Source organism: Ostrea edulis, chromosome 4, assembly GCF_947568905.1.
Source record: "Ostrea edulis chromosome 4, xbOstEdul1.1, whole genome shotgun sequence".
Taxonomy (NCBI): domain Eukaryota; kingdom Metazoa; phylum Mollusca; class Bivalvia; order Ostreida; family Ostreidae; genus Ostrea; species Ostrea edulis.
Genome location: NC_079167.1, coordinates 59,225,274 through 59,246,293, shown reverse-complemented (window position 1 = coordinate 59,246,293; position 21,020 = coordinate 59,225,274). Strand labels below are relative to the sequence as shown.

At 36.1% G+C, this 21,020-nt stretch overlaps 1 protein-coding gene across 1 annotated transcript in view; it reads right to left on the bottom strand.

Annotated features, from left to right (window-relative positions):
- Positions 1–923: 923 nt before the first annotated feature.
- LOC125669069 (uncharacterized) overlaps positions 924–21,020 on the bottom strand; it is a 42,754-nt gene continuing 22,657 nt past the window's right edge. Inside the window, 29 exon segments of the mRNA XM_056161409.1 lie at positions 924–1,576; positions 1,767–2,327; positions 4,368–5,048; positions 5,186–5,360; positions 5,467–5,693; positions 5,874–6,012; positions 6,122–6,980; positions 7,165–7,325; positions 7,448–7,621; positions 7,715–7,948; positions 8,203–8,366; positions 8,569–9,052; positions 9,162–9,401; positions 9,551–9,783; positions 9,953–10,055; positions 10,209–10,337; positions 10,430–10,777; positions 10,912–11,339; positions 11,646–11,816; positions 11,900–12,069; positions 12,167–14,788; positions 15,173–15,383; positions 16,521–16,667; positions 16,781–16,991; positions 18,318–18,445; positions 18,656–18,781; positions 18,893–19,009; positions 19,449–19,565; positions 19,688–19,810. Coding sequence (XP_056017384.1) covers positions 1,368–1,576; positions 1,767–2,327; positions 4,368–5,048; positions 5,186–5,360; positions 5,467–5,693; positions 5,874–6,012; positions 6,122–6,980; positions 7,165–7,325; positions 7,448–7,621; positions 7,715–7,948; positions 8,203–8,366; positions 8,569–9,052; positions 9,162–9,401; positions 9,551–9,783; positions 9,953–10,055; positions 10,209–10,337; positions 10,430–10,777; positions 10,912–11,339; positions 11,646–11,816; positions 11,900–12,069; positions 12,167–14,788; positions 15,173–15,383; positions 16,521–16,667; positions 16,781–16,991; positions 18,318–18,445; positions 18,656–18,781; positions 18,893–19,009; positions 19,449–19,565; positions 19,688–19,810 — 9,692 coding nt within the window. The 3' untranslated portion in view covers positions 924–1,367.

Below are 21,020 nucleotides of genomic sequence, written 5' to 3'. Positions count from 1 at the left end.
TTATACATTTTCTTTAATGAGGTATAAGATTTAGAAATGATTCAAAAGTACAATAAATTTTGATTGAAAATTATACTACTATTGTGTTATTTTCCCATTTCAGAATCAATGCATTGGGTATGTTTTATAGTAAATAGATAATTAACATGTCATGCCATACTCATATCTTGCTAATTTGTCCTGCTCTATAATGAAAAGAAACGGGCGAACACTGACTGAATACTGCCAACACCTATTTGCACCGCCATTATGGATGATAACGATCAGCTGGTTTACGTCATCGGTCTCTGTTGAGGTTAACAGGTTCAGTCCAAGTGAGATATATCCAAAATGGGATATTAACGTTCAATCGGGAGGCAAGAAGATGCCTCGGAATATCTTAGATTGAAAACACATTTAGTTAAGGATTTTTTCAAATTCCATTTTACAAGAGGGATTACGGTTTTGAACTATTTCAAGATATGTATTATAAATAGCATTTGAAAATCAATCTTTCAAAATTTGATTATTTTGAATCAGTTGAATTGAACAGAAGTGGACTGCTTTGTTCGTTTACACTGTTGATTTCAGAATGGGCTTTACAACTCAGCAGTTTAAGAATTATCACCTCTAAAATGAAAAAGATTAAGATAACGAACAGTGATCAATCCCAAAAATCCTAAACAAAATGCAAAATTAAGAGCAAAGATAGTAGTTTTGCAGACAATTCACTGGGTTTCACATGGCTTCACTCATGACGCATATCATAGAAATTCGTATACCGTCAGTAAGTCAAAAGGGAGTGGATTTCATTTAGTCATCAATAGGCTATATGAGTAGGATATAGAATTTACATATCGTCAGTAAACAGCATATTGCATACGGTATGCCTTTGTGTAATAAATCCACGATTATGACGTAACTACTCAATAACTACGTATTAATCTAGACAAATTGATAATTTATTATACAGTACCAAAATATATAACATGACAAAAGTGTGTGTATATGTGTGTGTGAAATAATATTGAAGGGGAAGTTGAATTTTCGTGTGGTAAAGGGTAGAAATAGATATCTCTAAAAAGAAGAAAGTAATCCACAACATAACAGAACATGGGACAAATACAGATTGAAACTTTCACCACGTCTCCAACAACAGAACTTTAGCAATCTGCAGTGGTCAAAACTTCAATCTCAACAACCCTCGTTTTCTAACAACTAATATCACATATATCATTTTCATAACTTCATTTAACAAATTGATTAACCAATCAACACTAGGCGTTATACCTATATATAGACATAGATACCAGTACATGTATCACTAGAATTGTTTTTGCACTTTAACGTACCCGCTCTTTCAAACAGAATACAATATCAGATTCCGATTAATGTAAATTAATACTCTGATGTCTCATGGTTGGAAACAAACGAGTAAACAAAAGTTCCTTCGTGGCCTCATTCATTGGTCTCATATCAGGGGGTGGATGGTCCGTTCTTGATGAGTCGTATTGTCCCAGTTTTTCCAGTCTTTCGGATATTTCGCGCAATTTTTCTTCAATGTCTTCAGTCTTTTCTTTCTGTTTTGTTTTGCCAGCTCCTATTAAGGATTTACGGGTGCATGTTATATTTACAAATGTATACATATAGCACGTAGCTAGTTTTGATACATTATACTCAATGTACTTCCAAAATATTGCATCTTTGATATCATATGATTATTGTAATTTACTATGATATTAACAGAACACATGGACATTTTATCATCAGAAAACGTGGGAACTTACCCAGAATATATTTCCTCTTTACTTCTTCGAAGAGTTTATCGAAGTCAATGCCAACCCAGTCTTTGAAACGTAACCACATAAAGGCAACAATTTCGTGTTCATTAGACTGTTTGGAGATATCGGATTTAACAGCCGAAATAGATTCGTTGAGGATTGTAACAAAAACATTTAACAAAATAGTCATAATGCATAGAATAAACAAGAAGAAGTAAATTGGTCCAAACACGCGATTGATTCTCTCCAAAGCCAGGTAATCAAAATCTCCTAGTGCAAAAGCCAACAGCGTCTCAATTGACTGGAACATATTCCTGTATGCAAACATCTTTGGACCGAACATAACATATCCCCAGGATGCAAACGCTATGATCAGAATGATTATAACAACAGAAAAAGCAGAAAGTTCTTTTGTAGAGTATTTCAGGGTTCCTGCAATCATAGACATCCTTTTGTTGAAGCGAAATAAGTGAAGAAGTTTTATAATGGAAACGAAAATCGTAAAAGCCATGAAATATCCGAAGACTTCGTCCCACATGGCCACTTTTTGAAAGTTGTAAAACTTGTCTGCAAAAAAATGTAAGAAGAAATTGTACTAAAACATTTACTAATGCATGATAAAAACAAGAGGCCCATGGGCAACATCGTTCACCTGAGTCACCTTGTCCCATATCTGAAGACTTTCCATATATATTTGCATGTAAAACCTTGGTCCCTATTATGGCCCAAACTACCCTTTGCAAACTTGAATTTACGCTATGTCAGAAAGCTTTCATGTAAATGTCAACTTCTTTGGCCCAATGGTTCTTTTAAAGCTTTTTTCTATATTTGTATGTAAAACTTTGACACCCCCCCAACTTGTGGCCCCATCCTACCCCCCGGGGACCATGATTTGAACAAACTTGAATCTGCACTATGTCAGAAAGTTTTCATGTAAAAATCAGCTTTTCTGACTCAGTGGTTATTGAGAAAAAGATTTTAACTATATATTTGTATGTAAAACTTTGATCCCCCTTGTGGCCCCATCCTATCCCCGGAGCCCATGATTTGAAGAAACTTGAATCTGCACTATGTCAGAAAGTTTTCATGTAAAAATCAGCTTTTCTGGCTCAGTGGTTCTTGAGAAGAAGATTTTTCCTATATATTTGTATGTAAAACTTTGATCCCCTATTGTGGCCCCATCCAACCCCCGGATCCCATGATTTGAACAAACTTGAATCTGCATTATGTCAGGAAGCTTTCATGTAAATCTCAGCTTTTCTGGCTTAGTGGTTCTTGAGAAGAAGATTTTTAAAGTTTTTCCCTATATATTTGTGTGTAAAACTTTGATCTCCCCTTGGGGCCCCATCTTATCCCCAGGGGCCATGATTTGAACAAACTTGAATCTGCACTATGTCAGAAAGTTTTCATGTAAAAATCAGCTTTTCTGGCTTAGTGGTTCTTGAGAAGAAGATTTTTAAAGTTTTTCCCTATATATTTCTATGTAAAACTTTGATCCCCCCCTTGGGGCCCCATCCTATCCCCGGGGGCCATGATTTGAACAAACTTGAATCTGCACTATGTCCGGAAGTTTTCATGTAAAAATCAGCTTTTCTGACTCAGTGGTTCTTGAGAAGAAGATTTTTAAAGATTTTTCCTATATATTTGTATGTAAAACTTTGATCCCCTATTATGGCCCCATCCAACCCCCGGGGCCCATGATTTGAACAAACTTGAATCTGCATTATGTCAGGAAGCTTTCATGTAAATCTCAGCTTTTCTGGCTTAGTGGTTCTTGAGAAGAAGATTTTTAAAGTTTTTCCCTATATATTTGTGTGTAAAACTTTGATCCCCCCCTTGGGGCCCCATCTTATCCCCGGGGGCCATGATTTGAAGAAACTTGAATCTGCACTATGTCAGAAAGTTTTCATGTAAAAATCAGCTTTTCTAGCTTAGTGGTTCTTGAGAAGAAGATTTTTAAAGATTTTTCCTATATATTTGTATGTAAAACTTTGATCCCCTATTGTGGCCCCATCCAACCCCAGGGGCCCATGATTTGAACAAACTTGAATCTGCATTATGTCAGGAAGCTTTCATGTAAATCTCAGCTTTTCTGGCTTAGTGGTTCTTGAGAAGAAGATTTTTAAAGTTTTTCCCTATATATTTGTATGTAAAACTTTGATCCCCCCTTGTGGCCCCATCCTACCACCGGGGGGGCCATGATTTGAACAAACTTGAATCTGCAATATGTCAGGAAGCTTTCAGGTAAATTTCAGCTCTTCTGGCCCAGTGGTTCTTGAGAAGAAGATTTTTTAATGACCCCACCCTATTTTTGCGATTATCTCCCCTTTGAAAGGGACATGGCCCTTCATTTGAACAAACTTGAAAGCCCTTCACCCAAGGATGCTTTTGGCCAAGTTAGGTTGAAATTGGCCCAGTGGTTCTGGAGAAGAAGTCGAAAATGTGAAAAGTTTACAGACAGACAGACAGACGGACGTCGGACAAAATGTGATCAGAATAGCTCACTTGAACCTTCGGTTCAGGTGAGCTAAAAAAGCAATATTCTTGGAATTTCGTATATTTAATTGATTATCCCAATAAATTTTCTTATGTATAATGAATTCTTACCTCTAAGTTTTTTAACCGAGTACATTGCCAATTGTGTTATCATATGTCGTACAATGTACATTGCCACTGCTGTAATAGCACAGACCATATTGAACATCTCGAGACAATTCCAGAAGCTCTTGAAATAGTGTTTCCTTTGCTGTTTGATAATTTTGGCCTCCCTCACAATAAAGTATATCACAATGCACAATGTTGCGATCTCACTCAGCACGACAAATATCCCATAACCACCAAGATAGGAGAACAAACGAAAGGTTTTGATGGAGTCCTTTATTAACATCTTCCCCATCGTCGGCATTTCGAATGCTATGAATACATTCGAAAACATGTTAACGTACGGATTATATACAGTAAATTCTATAAAAATTGCCCTCGTATACTGATTAATCCAATTGTTCAACATCAATTCATTTGCAATTTTCATCGCCCTTTCTCGATCCCCGATCAGATCAGCGACATAGCCTCCTCCCGTATACACACCGAACTCTCCCGAAAAAGGGAGCCCCGCATCATCAAACAAGGAGCGGTGCTTCCAGGGATAGTTCATAAGCATGGTGGTGTGATTAACCATAGGAGTCGTCCATCCCTCCATATATGTTGCATCGTCTTCCATCGTAACTGACCACTCCTGGCTGCAAGACTCGATAAACTTGTACATCATGGGAACAGCTTTGCACTCCTCTATAATACACAGAACATTCTTGATAAAGATATTCGTAGCTACCTTAAATCTGCTATTCAAGGTACTAAAACTTCTGGTCGTAATTGTAAAAAAAAAAAATGCTCGCTTCGTTATGTTATGTTCCGATTCTTTTTACCTTGTCGAACACGCTGTTGGCGAATACGCACAGGACCAACTCTATAGGCTACCCTTGTCGCTATCATTCGCTTTTCATCATTATCCACCGGATTATTGTTCCACTGTTTTGAAATGTACAGGCGTGGTAAGAGGACTTTCAGTAACCAATGCCAAAAGTCTGGTACATGACTTCGCTGAAATAGAAAATAATTTGTATATAATTTTTGTCTATGTGCCAGTTGCATTGTAAGTTGTATTGTTTGTAATTTAAATGAAGACAATGCTGTAAATATAGCTTACATTGCTGATTTTGTTAATATTAAGGACGTTACTCATGGCCTCCTTCACGTAGTATGCCTTTTTATCCCTGTTATGACTGGCCACTAGAACAATCAGAGCCACAAAAACAAAGTAAAATGCAATCTCCCGTATTATCTCGAACATGGTAATCTCCTTCAATCGTTTTTCCCTGTCCTGGGCCAATTTTTCCTTGTCGGGTGGATCAATTTTCAATGCCGGTCTCTCGGCTGAAATTATAAATGCAACAATGAAGACAAATATAAAACTATACATACAGTAAAGTTTTCACTAGCAAATGATTTATGATATTTATTTTCATTTATAGCTTTGTGTTGTCTCATTTCATATCCTTCTTATTTCATTATTCATGTAGGGAATACGTTTAACTCAATATTTGATGCAAGTACATTTGACTGGATTTTTGTATAACAATTCCTCATCAGGTAATAACTGGTTGGTCATCTGAGATTCTTCACTCGTTTCTGTTTCCTCCTCGATATCTGGTTTCTTAAGTATGATCGACAGTAACATGGCAACAATAATTATCTGTAAAAATATTAAAATTTGCAATTATCTCCCTACCATTTCTGCGTATTATTTCTTTGAAGATAACGAAAAGTAAGGAGCAATTCTTTAATTTTCAAGATCAAAGTACCTTGAATGGTTGGATTACTATCACCGATTCAAAAATGGACATCAGAATTGATGACAACCAGCTTAATGATTTCTCTTTTCCCCACTCAATGCTGTACAGAAATGTTATAAACGACGAAAGTAATGCCGAGATATACACCAGTGAATACGCCACATAGATGCAGGAATGTGGTAACATGAACTTTTTTGATTTTTTCTTGGACTGTTTTGTTTGTGGATTGCTGATCATGGCTATTTCATTGTTCTTCTTTCCTTTCTCTATGAGTGCAGAATCGGAGTGCATGGAGTATGTACTGTTTGCACTATCAGGGCGCGTATACGGTTTATCTACGTAATCTTCCAGTTTCGTATCATCTGGTGGACTCCATGGTCTCAATTTGATATGTGACAATGCTGCTAGGGGTTGAACATTTTTACCCATAAACGCATTGGTGACTCTGTTCCGTTTGGGTTTTGATTTTCGGAATAATTGATCGATGATTATATTTATTGGTAAAACGATCATACTACTAACGAAACTTATGTAAAATCCACTCAAAGAAAATTCAAAAGGCCCCAGAGAGACGTATTCCTTGTTTTGTACTCTGTCTTCTGCTTGATAGAACATGGCGTTCACCATCATTGTTGTCATGACAAGTGACAAAATGCAAGACATTCTCTGAACGCGAGTAAACGTGCTCCGATGAGGTCGGCTAAATACAGAGATCCAGAGATGAGAATCCGTGAAGCTCCTCTTAGTTTTTGTCATAAAGAGGTTTTGGAAGTTAGTCATGTCTTCTTTACTAGCAACCGGAAGTAGTCTGTCAATCATCCCATCGTCTTCCTCTACTGCTAACCAACGATTACAAAGGAAGCAGTATCTGTTAATATAACATCAAAACTTCAGATAAGCAATTCATTTGAGTGCTGGTGATAAAATACAATACATAGTACTTTATAATATTTGTGCCTAATGTAAAAAAAAAAAAAAAAAATAAGATAGAGAAATAAATAAAATTGCAACCAAAGAACACATTCATTATTCAGTATTTCAGCAGTACATACGTTTCTGATGTTTGGAGATCAGTGACAATGACTTTGCTAAGGTACCACCCCTGAAATTTCCCCTCCCCAGTATTATCGTGCCAGATCCTTATAAATGTTAATGGCCCCAGCCACTCAGATGTAGACAGCACATAGTTGTTGATATTTCCACGATCACAGGTCTGTAATAAAAACGTAAAGAAAAAGTATTGCTACAAAGTTGAAATTCAACTAGACAAGAGGTCTATACACTCTCCTGCGTCTGTCTCCTTCAATTAAGAATCATTGAAGACATATCACGTACCTTAATGTTCTTTTCGTCTATCAGTTCTCTGACCCCGGTGTCATAGGTTTCTCCGGCTAAGACAAAACTGACTTTAGACTTGGTTCCAGCTCCTCGACGCATCCCTGTACACACAGTCAGCTGGTAGAAATATTTGTCACATACTACGTTATCGGCGAGTGGCGCTATGCCCCACTGAAAGTAAATATTAGTTCGATTGTAAAACAAATCACATGTGCAATATACAAAAACATGTAAAGGTAAAAATGAATTTGCTTATTCTAATACCTTTATGATATCCCTTTTATCTTTATGCCTTGCAAAGACCATTCCAACCATGTAAAGGAAATACATCAAACACAACACGGCTAGGACTGCCCAATTGTCTCTTAATTTTGCCTCAAAGTCATTGAAAACTGTCATGAAGTTTATTGTATTTGGTGGAACGAAAAAATCGGAGCCAAATGACGTCAAATGGTTACACAGACATCTGGTATAGTTGGAATTTGAAAAATAACTGACCTAAAATTTAAAACAATCTAACATATAAAATTTACGTAAAACAATTACATTCTTGTATTGTGATATATTCTAATTACAATAACTTCATAGTCTGTTGATTCTAGCAATCTTACCAAAACAATGTTTTGGATGTGTTGATGTGTTCATGCATATGTTATGAAATATTCATTCTATTAATTTTAACAACCATACATGAAATTCCTTGTGATGCAAGTATAATAAAACTTGAAACGCTATTGTATTGTACCACTTACCTGACATCCGTTTGAAACCCATTGATTTGAGTCGACGTCCCAGTAGAAACACCCAGAAGTGACAAAGCTTATGGTGTAGTTCAGCAGATCAGGTGGAGTTACTATACCGTAGTCAGTGTAATAATCGTCATAGTTTATATATTCTTCCTCTTCTGTTTCATTGTCTAGAAAAGACGACTTTCTATAAGGTATTACATTTGACACCTTTTCTTAGAAGTATCATGTGCTCACACTCAAAACAGTATATGTAGATGAATGAGTATGATATGGCTGTTTAGCGCTCTGTGTAAACAAATACTATCGAGGGGAGATCACTTAGACAGTTTGAAACCGCTTTATTACTTTGGTAATTTCAATCTTACTTACAGACTGGTCGAACTCCAAGATAATACGCTCCAATGCCTTTTTCCTGTACATATTCAGGGGCAAGAAATATTGTATGTTCAAGTTCTTGCCTCAAATTTTCATCCAAAATGCTGTACGTTAGCTTGCGTGGAATTGTGAAGTTGGAGTCGAAACTGTTTACTGTTGGTTGTCTACCAATGCCTATGTAGCATTCGAGTCTTGTTTCTGGATCTTCCGGTTTTATGACAATATGAACAGATGACATGTTTGACCTGACAGTGAAGTAATGATAAGATAGTGTTTCCTTTGAAGTCAACGGAAAATTAATTTGTGATCTTCTCAGTTTCGAGTCATCAATGTTGATATCTATCGTAATGCTATCATTTAGATTTTTCACCGCAATTTCATTTCCCTCACTATTGTACAGATTAAGAGTAAGGACTGGAGAGTTGATGTATTTCGCTGAAGAATCCCATACGTAGGGGTTTGTTTTGGAACTCAGAACCTACAACAAAGGTTTATCTACTATCATCTAACTTACACGACTAAGGAAAACTGAGCGAATACATCCGAATCAACTTAAGCAACATGATTTGTTTTTGCATTCCATATACCTTTGTATCAACATATGAAGTGTTCTGCGTCATTATAGTGTCCATAGTGGGCATTTGGAAGGACCCTGTGGTGGTATCAAGATACGTCTTGTTCACAGCATTTAGAGCCAATCTCTCAGCTACTATAGTGAAAAGTTGTGACTCTAAAACAACTGGAGGCTCTCCGGGCACCCGGTCCTTAATAATTGTTTTATAGACAACCTCTGCTACATCAAATACTTTGGAAGCCAATGCTCGAACCTATAAATTAGTGCATGTCCGTTTTATCATATCAAAGATGAGAACACATCTGCATAAAAGAAGACATAACATTCGTCTAGAATAAGTTCTGTTGTAGGTTATATGTTGTTGTTAGTTTTTTCTTACATTGGGTACATCAAGATATTTACTTTTTCGTTTGATTCCTGTTTTATTTGCTCTGGAGACTTCGTCGTTCCTAGACTTTCTGTTGTTAAACCTGCATTGATCGGTGCTGGTGTTGTGGTAGTAGTAGTTGTTGTTTGTTTATCTATCGTGCTACTGTCATCTCCCATGGACCCTTCCTCCTCATTGATCTTTTGTAGTTCCGCTAGTTCTTCTCCAGTAGCAGCAATTATAACAGAACTCAGGCAGGCCAGAATGTCTAGAAGCACAGCATTTGTTACATGACATAACTTTATCAAAGCGGGATATTAACTATTTTGTCCGTTTACGCCTAACAAATACGACCTTTTGCAAGAAAGAAAATAAAACAAGAACGAATGAATGCCATAAACAACAGAATTCTACATTATGCAAGGTAATAATTCTACCTTCAGCTGCGCTGTATGTCTGAACTGTAGAATCTGTTTGTGATTGACTGATGATCTTCTTGAAGGAATCAGCTACATCAGACATTGCATCAACTGCTAACTCCTAACAATGTTATTTTGTTTATCATGAAAAGTCATAGCAATTGTTGTAACTATGGAGGAAAAATCAAAATTCTATTGTAAATTTTTTATTTTCCATTATGCAAATTTCACGTTCACGTGATATCTAAAGTTGCAAACTGGGCATTTTAACTACCTGTGAGGTTTCGGACAACTCGGACGATTCATGCGTGACAACTCTGAAGCAAAGCGCTGTCTGTTGTAGAGAATCCATAGTCAAGGAGTTTGTCTCTGCAGAGAGTGTCGTCAAGAGTGACTCCCGAAGCTATAATATTCCAAGACAACTCACAGAATATGAAAGCCCATAACCGAAATTTATTTTTAATAATTGTGCATGTGATACGCAAACAACTTTACCTCTATCCTCTTCTGCTTTTCTTCCATTTCTTTCCGCTGTCTTTCAGCCTCAGCGACTGCAGGATCCAAAGTTGTTCCGACAAAGTAAGTTGTAAGGGGTTCAGTTGATGTTGGTGATAATGTGGTAATTGGTGTCGTAATTTTGCTTGTGGTAGATTTGGCAGTGCTGCTTGATACTGTCGGCATATCTGTAGTAGTGTTTACATACTCTCCAGTAGGTTGAGAATCTAAATGTAGAGATGTGGTAGTGTATGGAATCGGCGTCGTTGTCACTTTTGTTGTCGATCTCGTGGTTGTTGAAAGACCGGGGTCATTAGATTTTATTACTGATGCTCTCGATATTCCGATCTTTAAATAGAGGAAAATACTATCTAAAATTCTTTTTGTTGTGAAATGAAAGAGAAAATGTTTATTTATCCAAATTATACATTCAACAATCTCTAAAATAGGAAGTAAATTTCTAGAACCAAGGAAACTCAAACCTCTGCAGGAGATGTATTGATCAACGAGGCTACGGCAACGATAACTTGTTTGGCTTCTTGTGTTTTCCCAGAAGACAGAAGATTATCAAGCGTGTTGTCCTGCCCTGATGTGAGCGAAATCAATTCACTTATATCATTTTGGATAACCGGCTTTGATACCTTAACACTTAACCACGTTTCCACGTATTCTCCAATTGGATTTTCTATCCTTACAATCACATCATGTAAGAAATTACTTTCCTCTGGACCCAAGGGAAAGGTTGTATCTGGGGTGTACGGATCTGTACCATAATACAGAAGTTGTGTGTCCTGGCGACCCCGAAGCTTTGACCAAAATCTGTAGAGCAACCCCGCCCCTTTGTTTTCTTCTTCACCAGGATTCACCCAGTTGTTACAGCTTATAATGAATTCGGTTTCTAATGCATACCCTGTATAGATAGTGAAATTAGAGCATATATACTAAATTCTAGTATAATTCAACTGTGTAAATATTGTAAGTTCCTTCTTATACACGAATCATTGATAATCTATCTCGCCAAATCAAAAGTGTTGCTTTCTTTGAATTCATTTATTACTAATTCATATAGTCAGTAACTAAATGAGGAAAAATCCCCAGAATATTTCTAATTCATGAACTTTGGCCATAGTTTCAAGGAATTATAATAAACTAGAGCAAATCTTTTGTCAGATGTGCCGTAATCACATTCTTAATTGTACAGTAAAGAGCGACTTACCAGAGGTCGGATTAATGCCACATGTTCCTCCATAGGGCGGTAGGTTTGTAATAAATTCATATTCTGTAAAACTATTGGTATATCCATAGACAATGGCCAATAACCTTAATCGGTATGATCTCCCACCAATCAGAGTTGAGGATTCAAAAACGAGGACTGAGGATTTTGTATCTGTTGATCAAATAATTTTCTTATACAGATATACTAAACAAACTACCTTTTGTGAAAGAAGGAGAAAAAAGTTTGTAACTTACCCGTAACCAACAGTGAATCAAGGTTATTGACCGCTTGAAATTCTCCAGATTCCTCTAAGAAGAGATGCCATTCAAAGTCAACATTTTCGTAAAGATTACAAGACTGACATTGCCCTTGGATACTGAATGAACTTGAAGGATTCATTTTGGAGTTGCAGTTTTCCACACATCTGTGGTAATAAAAATTGACATTACAAATAATATAAATATACGTATATCCTGTAGCAGAAACGATGTCTCAAGGTATAGCAATATGCTGAGACTTACACAATTTGAATAACTGGAGGATCTCCATCAATAACTTCAACCGTCTGCTGAAATATGCCTTCCCGCGTATCTTTCCTGACACGTACTTCAAAGACGTTTTTCGAATGGGGATCTAGAAGCAACGTCGAGACTTCAATCAACCCAGATGAAATTGGAAGTTTTCCTATACCTGTACCGAAACACCCGTCACGTCTTGTTTGATTCAATGCCTCTTCAAGAGTTGGAATGCTAATGTAATCTATGACAGAAGGAAATACCTCTTTCTCCTTTCGACATCTCCATTCATATGTGAAATTAGGTGAGTTAGAGGAGTCGGGTGAATCTGGATCATATGTCATTTCGTATGCATTCAAAACTAATTTAGAATCATAACCAATATTACGCGCAGTTCCACCAGAGATTCGAACCACTAGCGGAGTTTTTGTTATGTTTAGATATGTATAATCCTCGGACGAAATGCCTGGAATGCCAGTCATTGAAACATTTAAGCTTATCCGATACAACCCTGATGAAAATGTTTTGGGTGGAAACAATATTTTGAAATGATCAGTAGAAATGGCACTGACTTCGTAGGTATTAAATACTCTGTTGAGGTACGTATCACCCTGCTGAATTTTAAATATTCTCCAATGATAATCGGGACCGGTAGACGCAGGACAATTGATCTCCGCTGAACTTTCTAGATTAATCCATTCTGATCTATACATATCGACAGGTTCGTCTATTCTTTGTCCTCCGCCAATAATGTGCACAACTGGGTAGTAACAATTGACACCTGTTATTACACCTATGTCATTGATACTCTGGCTCGATACCAAATTAAAGCCTGTAACCCTGACATTGAAAGTTCCATTGGACTGGAACATGTGTTGATGAAGGATTGCGTTGGACACATTCCATGATTTATATTCATAATTGTTCAATTCAGCCTTTTCTTTACAAGTAGCCTCACCATAGATGATGATAGGTGAAAAATCTCCCATGAACCAAAGATAACAAGGATTTGTTCCAGGATTCGCCAACTCCAAAGTAAATGTCATCAGATCATATGCCATTTTTGGTCCATCGTTTTTCAATGAATAAGGCTTCACAATTTCCTCCAATATGATATTAAATTCTTTATATTCAAAATATAATCCGTTGCTTGCATTTACTGATATCAAGTGTGATCCTATACTTTTGAATTTATACGTTACTTTCGCATCTCTGGTAACATACCCGTTTTCCATCCCAAATTTCCAAGTATAGATGATTTCGTTTCCACTACTGACAGTGGCTTCAAAAATAACAGATCGTTCCAAAGGAAATATATCACCATTTGAGCCATGTCCATAGTGTAAGGTTTCCGTTAAATCGGATACCTTGTAATATCGTGATAATTTCAAGCCCTTGATTTTCTCTAGGACTTGGACTTCCACGGTTTTTATGACTGTGGACACAAGATTGCTGACGTTAAACTTCAATTTATAAACTCCAATTTGCTGATAGCTGTTATATAAACTTACCGAATAATTCATAACAAGGGTGCTTTGAATATTTACACTATTCTGAACACCATTTCCTAGGTCGTACTGATAGTGTATATGTGAGCCGATCCCAATGTCAAAATTAATAGTTATACTTTCACCAGCACTAATTGACGTTTTGTTTACACTCACTTGTACATTCTCAATCTTTCTTTGAAAAGTGGTCCAGATTTTGAAAGTTTGGTTTCCTAATTTGTTTTCACAAAGGAGCTCAATGTCAGCGGTTCCTACATCATTTTCGTTTTTCCAAACAGTTAAAATTTCAGTCGGGTTGCCTTTTTTAAGAAGAGCGATTTCATCATATTGCTGATACAACCCCTTTATATACGTCCTACACGTCATGCAACATGGCTCCTGATCACTTCCGCTAAAGGACAATGTCAGCTTTACCTGTCCTGGTGGTAGGTCTACGACACTTCCGGTCGACAGTGAAAGGTCTTTGATCTGAGTTTCTACATTGATTAAGGAAGTTGAAGCGTTCATTTCGGAATAAGTATTCACAGCTCTAACTGAAATGTTGTATATTCCGATGTTTGAATAAACAAATGGGTAGTAATTCGTATACTCTCCTCGACGGTTATTATTCAGGACCGATTTTAATTGGTTTCCGTTTCCATAGCTTATGTAAATAGTCACATTGGATCCTGTCAAAAAGCTCAATCGTAAGTACAGAGTTTTCAGAGGTTCTGTGACATACGTGCTGCATGTGACAGCCAGACCAAAGATCATCTCCTCGATGTAGAACGTTTCCTTTATCAATTGGTAAGTCCTTTCGTTCGATACATTTACTCTAACAAGTTTGTTTCCCACATCAAAGTAATGTTCAACAGTCAAAGGTACAATGGAAGAGAATATTGGCATCAGTTTCGGTTGTTCAAAACCATTTCCAAAGTCCCAAGTCACGTTCACGTTTCGCAAAATTTGTGGAGTCTTTAGTTCAAATCTCTTCTGTCCATCATAGCTGGAATTAGTTGATGTGTGCGTTAAGTTCAAATTCCTAATATCATCGACGACGTTTATGGTCACGGATTTGCTTTCATGGCTTATTTCGTTAACTGCCCATACAGTCACGTTGTACGTATCAGCTGTTGTGTACCTGCAAAGAAATATATATATATATATATATATATATATATGTGTGTGTGTGTGTGTGTGTGTGTGTGTGATTGATTGATGTTTTCCGACACACTCAACAATTTTTCAGTTATATGGTGGCGCCCAGTTTTTATTGGTGGAAAAGAGAACCCAGATACAATGTACCTGGGAAGAGACCACCGACCTTCCGAAAGTAAACTGGGAAACTTTCTCACCGGCGCGAGCTATATATATATATATATATATATATATATATATATATATATATATCTACGTATTGGAACGGTATTTACCTTTTCCCAATTTGATTAATAATCTGGCACACCCTGCCTGAATCAATTAAGTACAAAATATGAGAAAGAAAACAATAAACAGGTACACTTACTTATGAGAGAAAACAGCTTCTGAGAGAAAGGACAAAATTTCACTGTAACCACGTTGTTCTGTTGACCCGTCTCCGTATGAAATGTTATAGGACACATGAGAACCACGTGACAGCCGTATGGTTACACTAACAGATTCCGATCTTAAGTAGTGAATTTTATCAGTTTCCAGTGTCAGTCCTTGTATCACGTCTTTATGTTGGTCACTGATTGCTGAAAGAAGACGTATCATTGTACTTCAATATGAGAATTCTATACAATGCGTTACCTGATTGGTTTAGACAGTCACGTGCAAGGAGGATAAAACTTCACATCTCTCTCAAACATTATATTTCACTACCTTATTTCACCCCTTCGACAGCCTCGTGCGGTTTCCATAAATTACGTCAAGGTAAACTTAGTTTATTGTGACGTCACAATAAGTCCGAGTCATTACTTTCAAGGTTCGTAAGACACAAAAGGAATTTGTTAATACACAGGTTTCCGATATACAGTTAAATCACCCGATTTTGGTTTATACAAAAACCATGTAGGATCCTGAGCGCTAAGTATACTAGTAATCAGCATTCGAGGAGAAAGGAAATACAAGAACACTGTATTTCGTTGTTTGTACCCTCTAATACGTTGACGACGCGGTGTTACCGTAAGGGCGATCTCAGCTACATACAATGTATAAATGCATTTTTGTAGTCTTGCTTTATTTTGATATGATAAACAACTTGTTGCATGAATGTTTGGGAGGTATGAAAATCTCTTCATCCAAGAAAAATCATATTCCCCGAGGGCAACGACCGAGGGCAATATGATTTTTCTTGTGTTAATAGAACTTCATATCTCCCTCACTATCATGCAATAAATGTATATCAAACTTATAATTCTAGCACTGTTTTAGGAAACAAATTTTCGTGAAAGAATCTGGAACAATACAGTAATGGTACAAATTGAAAACTCAAGGTTGACACCCAAGGCCGAAACGAAAGAAAATAAGATACATAGTACGTATTAGGCATTAAATGAATTAAATTCAGGCGAGTCCACCTACAAATACGAGTCATGCGACATATAGATGCATGCACGAAAACAAGGGCAAACAAATGAAGTGTATGGGGATGTAGTTGAGACAAACTATAGAACAAACAGGAAAATATGTATACAGGCGGATCAGGATGATGCAGTGGATAAAAACAGCATTAATGTCCAACAACACCCGATACCTAGTAGTGTCAGATCCACATAGTGGATACAAGGTCATAAATATATATATATATATATATATATATATATATATATATATATATATATATATATATAATACTCGTTCAGTTTCGATATTCACTTTATGAAACTTACCTACACACAGTCTTCCTGGTTTCGAGGAATCTTCCGAAATATCCAAGTATCCGGAGAAGCAGGTACAGTTATATTTTCCAGGTGTATTTGTGCAATTTGAGTATTCAGAACACTCATTTAAACCTTCCTGAAGGCATTCATTTATATCTAAATCAAATATCAGAAATTAGAAATTTACAAAGAAAATGTTTAATGATTGAAGTTGACTTACAAAATCCTTTTTTTAAACATCAGAATTTACAAATGGTGAAAACATTTACCTGTAATACTAAGTTCAGATATTTCAACTGAATTCTGAAGATATGCTGACGTAGAATTTAAAACAAAAATATCAGTTTCGGAAGATAACAAGCTAGATTCCAGTTCATAGTACATATTGCCGTGAGACACAATAGATCCGGGTTCAAACTTATAAAACGTTGTCCCCATATAACCTTCACGTATTGGTGACGTCCTAACTATGCCATCTGTCTGAAAATATTATATTTATTATCATAAGTAGGTATATTTTAGAATCATTACAAGCAATATTGACATAAAATTACATCATTTTTTTTCACTTTGTAAGATTAGTGTGTAACAACATTGTGATCCTTCGATTATTTATCTCATGTGATGGATGTCAAACTATTGTTTCACCGAGATATCATAGGTTAAATATATTTTTTTTTAAAAACAATAAACGCGACGTCAAAGTTGAAAGGCAGCGAAGAAAATATGAAATGGAAAGACCGGAATTCAGTCAAAGTATTTGTTTTCCATTGACATATATTCAAAGCTAGTTTATCTTCGAGAGAACGATGACGTATATCTGTTATTTTTAGAACCCGTGGCTTGAAATTTGGCATGTAAGTAGTTAAAATGCAAGAAGACCGGCAAATTACACATACCGCACCTAGTTTCTGATTTTTTAGGGATTTGAAGCAGGTGGGTAGTTTTTTTTATCTGGGTCATAGTTAGACCCCTTTCTATATTTATGGTATCACAGAGTTCGGGCCCAAACGGGCTTAGTCCCTGTGGCCTAAATTTGAAGCCCTTCACCGGTCTTGGTGACGTCTCCATATGAGCGATAAATTCTCGAGAAAGACGTTCAACAAACAATTAATCAATCAATCAATATTCAGAGTAGCACTAAATGCACCTCATATACACAAGAGTTCTTATATTTGAACTTGTATATTATTCAATTCTACTAAAGTTTGGTTAAAATGCTGATTTTCTAAAACATTTCTCTATCAGAAAACATAAAGTACAGCTTTGAACAAACTAAATTCTTATCATGTGTGTGTACTGGGAAGATAATATAAGGTTTGTTCAGTACTATACAGGAAGATAAATCTATGGCATGAATATAAGGTTTGTCTAGTCCTGTACCCAGTCTGTCCTAGAAGAAAAACTGCGTGAAAGACTCCCTTGATATCCTACTATTGTACGTCTTAAGCGTCAGTAGTTACAAAGAGGATTAAGGGGATGGTGCATAAGAATTCAAACCACATGCTGTTTGAAACACAGTCGTTTTGTGACAGAAAAAAACCCAATGAATTCGAATGCCTTGACAAATACTAGGAATCATTATAGCGCACGGGTTTCGCACATGACTTTCACGTTAGTGCCAGACGAGTAGGCAAGTTCGTACCTTAGAATGAAACTTGCCAGATAAAAGTTCTCCCTAAAAAAAAAAATTTCAAAAAGGTTGCCATTTTATTTTGCAAGGGCCCATAACTGTCAGAGCATTTAAACTGCGATATGTTTTAGAGAAAACACTAGTTATTCAAAAGAGTTTCCAGAAGTACTTACAACGTGTTCTAGATTTCCTGCCAAACTTTTGAAGTCAGAAGTACTGGAATCATTCAAAGAGTTTGAATAAATGGCGTCACTGCCATTTATTTTTTGTATCCGAATGTCAAGATTATAGACACTGCTCTCTGAAAACAATGAAAATTTCAATAAAAGTAATCCTTGAAACACAAATGTCCATATATGGCACCATCAGAAATGTCAGCGATTGAAAAAAAAAGCATTATCATGAATTTATAAATATAACTTTCATACAGTATAATGGGGAGATGATAAGTATAAGAGTGGTGTTGTGTGAACTTGCTTGCTGTTGCAGCAGTGATTTGAATCAAACATACCTGTACAAGAATGAAGGCCTGACTGATAATAGCCGTCCTTACACTTACAATAGTAAGACCCATCAGTGTTCATACACGTTGACATAGTGGGGCATTGTCGGACATCATTGGTACACTCGTCGATATCTGGAATACAGACGTGTAAACGTTTAGACCCAAAATTTTCAATGTTGCTTTATTACATGAGGGGAAAACAGTAATAGTTGTAAATTTAAGAAAACTTTAAGATTTGCGTACCTTGGCAGACACCGCTTGTCATAATGTACCCCGGATCACAAGTGCATGTGTAACTCCCCACAGTGTTAGAACAGACTGCGTTAATAGGACACATCTCATTCTTGCATTCATTAATGTCTGGAATATACAACGAAAGGATTCGAAGACCGCAAACGTTTGACTAGATTCCCTAAATCTTGACATAACTTACGAATCTCTTCTGCGCTATTAGAGTTATCTCTCTTTATATGAAGCTGTTTTAAACAGAGATTTGATCAATATCGTTACACAAACATATCCACTAACTGCTACACAAAATGAATCTTATCTTGTGAAATTCGTACTGAATTTCCACTAACTGCTACACAAAATGAATCTTATCTTGTGAAATTCGTACTGAATTTCGTATGATTTACTCTAAACACAAACACTCTGAACATCTTTGGTAGAGAAAATGACACCAGTGAAATGATCAAATGTTACTTCGCCATTGCTTTCAAATGTTTTCAAGATAAACCACACATGAATGACAGCGTATGGTTTTGATTATTTATGAGCAGGTATTTGTAAATCTTACCCACACATGTCCCATTTTCCATCATATACCCATCAATACAAGTACACAAATAACTGCCACCTGTGTTGGTACAGACTGAGAAATCCGGGCACTTTCCAAGTTCGCATTCATTTATATCTGTGTAAAAATGTTTTATTTTCTCTATTAATGATGGATAATTACGAAGTTCGTCTCCATTTCCGATATCGAAAGAGAGTGGGGAAAACATTGTAATATACAAAAATGATAATGTGTTCTACCTTTGCAAGAATCTCCAGTGTCTAGGTAACCCTGCTGACACGTGCACTGGAAGGTGCCCAAGCTATTGGTACAGAAGCTGTTATCGCGACAGGGACTTGGCGTTTTCGAGCATTCGTCGATGTCTTGAGAAAATATAAATAAATCAGCTTGTAGGTGTTCCCTTAATCATTGCATTGAAGGAGACATCGCTTGTTACTAAACTTACATGTCCTTCCTGTATTCCCTCCTGCATTTCAAAGTCATAGAACAATTTTGTATACTTTTATCATAATACATCTACATTATTTATGATATATTACAAAATCTGAGAGAGAAAAATAAGAGTGTGTATGCTTATGAATGAGTCAGGCGGTTTTGAATTTGACCGTTTTTGACTGAAATTTTACATTTAGCTGTTTTACCTTTATTACAGTTAGTATGAGTGAATCTCCATAATAAATGTTCTATAAAATGAAGAAATAGGGGTCTATTCATTAAACCTAATGTTTTCATAATATCTCTTTTTGTATCAGTTGTGAACGTTTTGATATAAATATTTGAAACCTATGTAGATAACAGTTACATAATGAAATTAAAAAGAATTGATGAATGCAACCAAAATCATCAAGGTAGAGAGCTAAAAGTGCAATTTCTATGTAATATTTTACGTGATGCTTACCTAAACCTTTTTAAAAATTACGTAGAATAAATATTTTTAAAAACTATCATGAAAAGCACTATAAAAGAGAAAAAATGTTCTGGTTTCCTGTTTTTTCTTCTGAAAACCATCCACATCAAGTCCCTTCAAAATATTATATGTAGTGCAATTTACTTAAAGTTTTTTTTAATCATAAAGTGAAAAGTACATAATAAAATCAATGAAATTTCGATATACACAGGCAAATTTGGGAGACCTGTGCGATTTTTATTTAGACCAAAAAGCAGGAGAGGGCATTTTGAACTAGTTTTGAACAAAAGAGTTGTTCTAATAGATCGGTAAAAACTGAAAGATGAAAATTATGAGCATTTTAAGCATCAATGAAATTTAAATGAACTGGCAAAAAGCTAGCCTAATTTGCTGAAAATATATTCATGTGAGACGGAAACTGCACAAATTGCAATGAAATCAACATGGAACTTTTGATCTTGAAAGAACTATTGAATGCAAGCAGGTGCTTTTAAGGCAAACAATAGTGGGCGAATTTTTTGTGACTCCCGTAATTCTTTTCGGATGTCGTTAATTTTTTGCATAGTCACTTTTATGTTTTTTCATCTGGTAAGTATATTGATCTAAACGGGAATTGGGATATTTATCGCAATATTGAGCCTCTACAATAGCCTGCATTTTCCTAT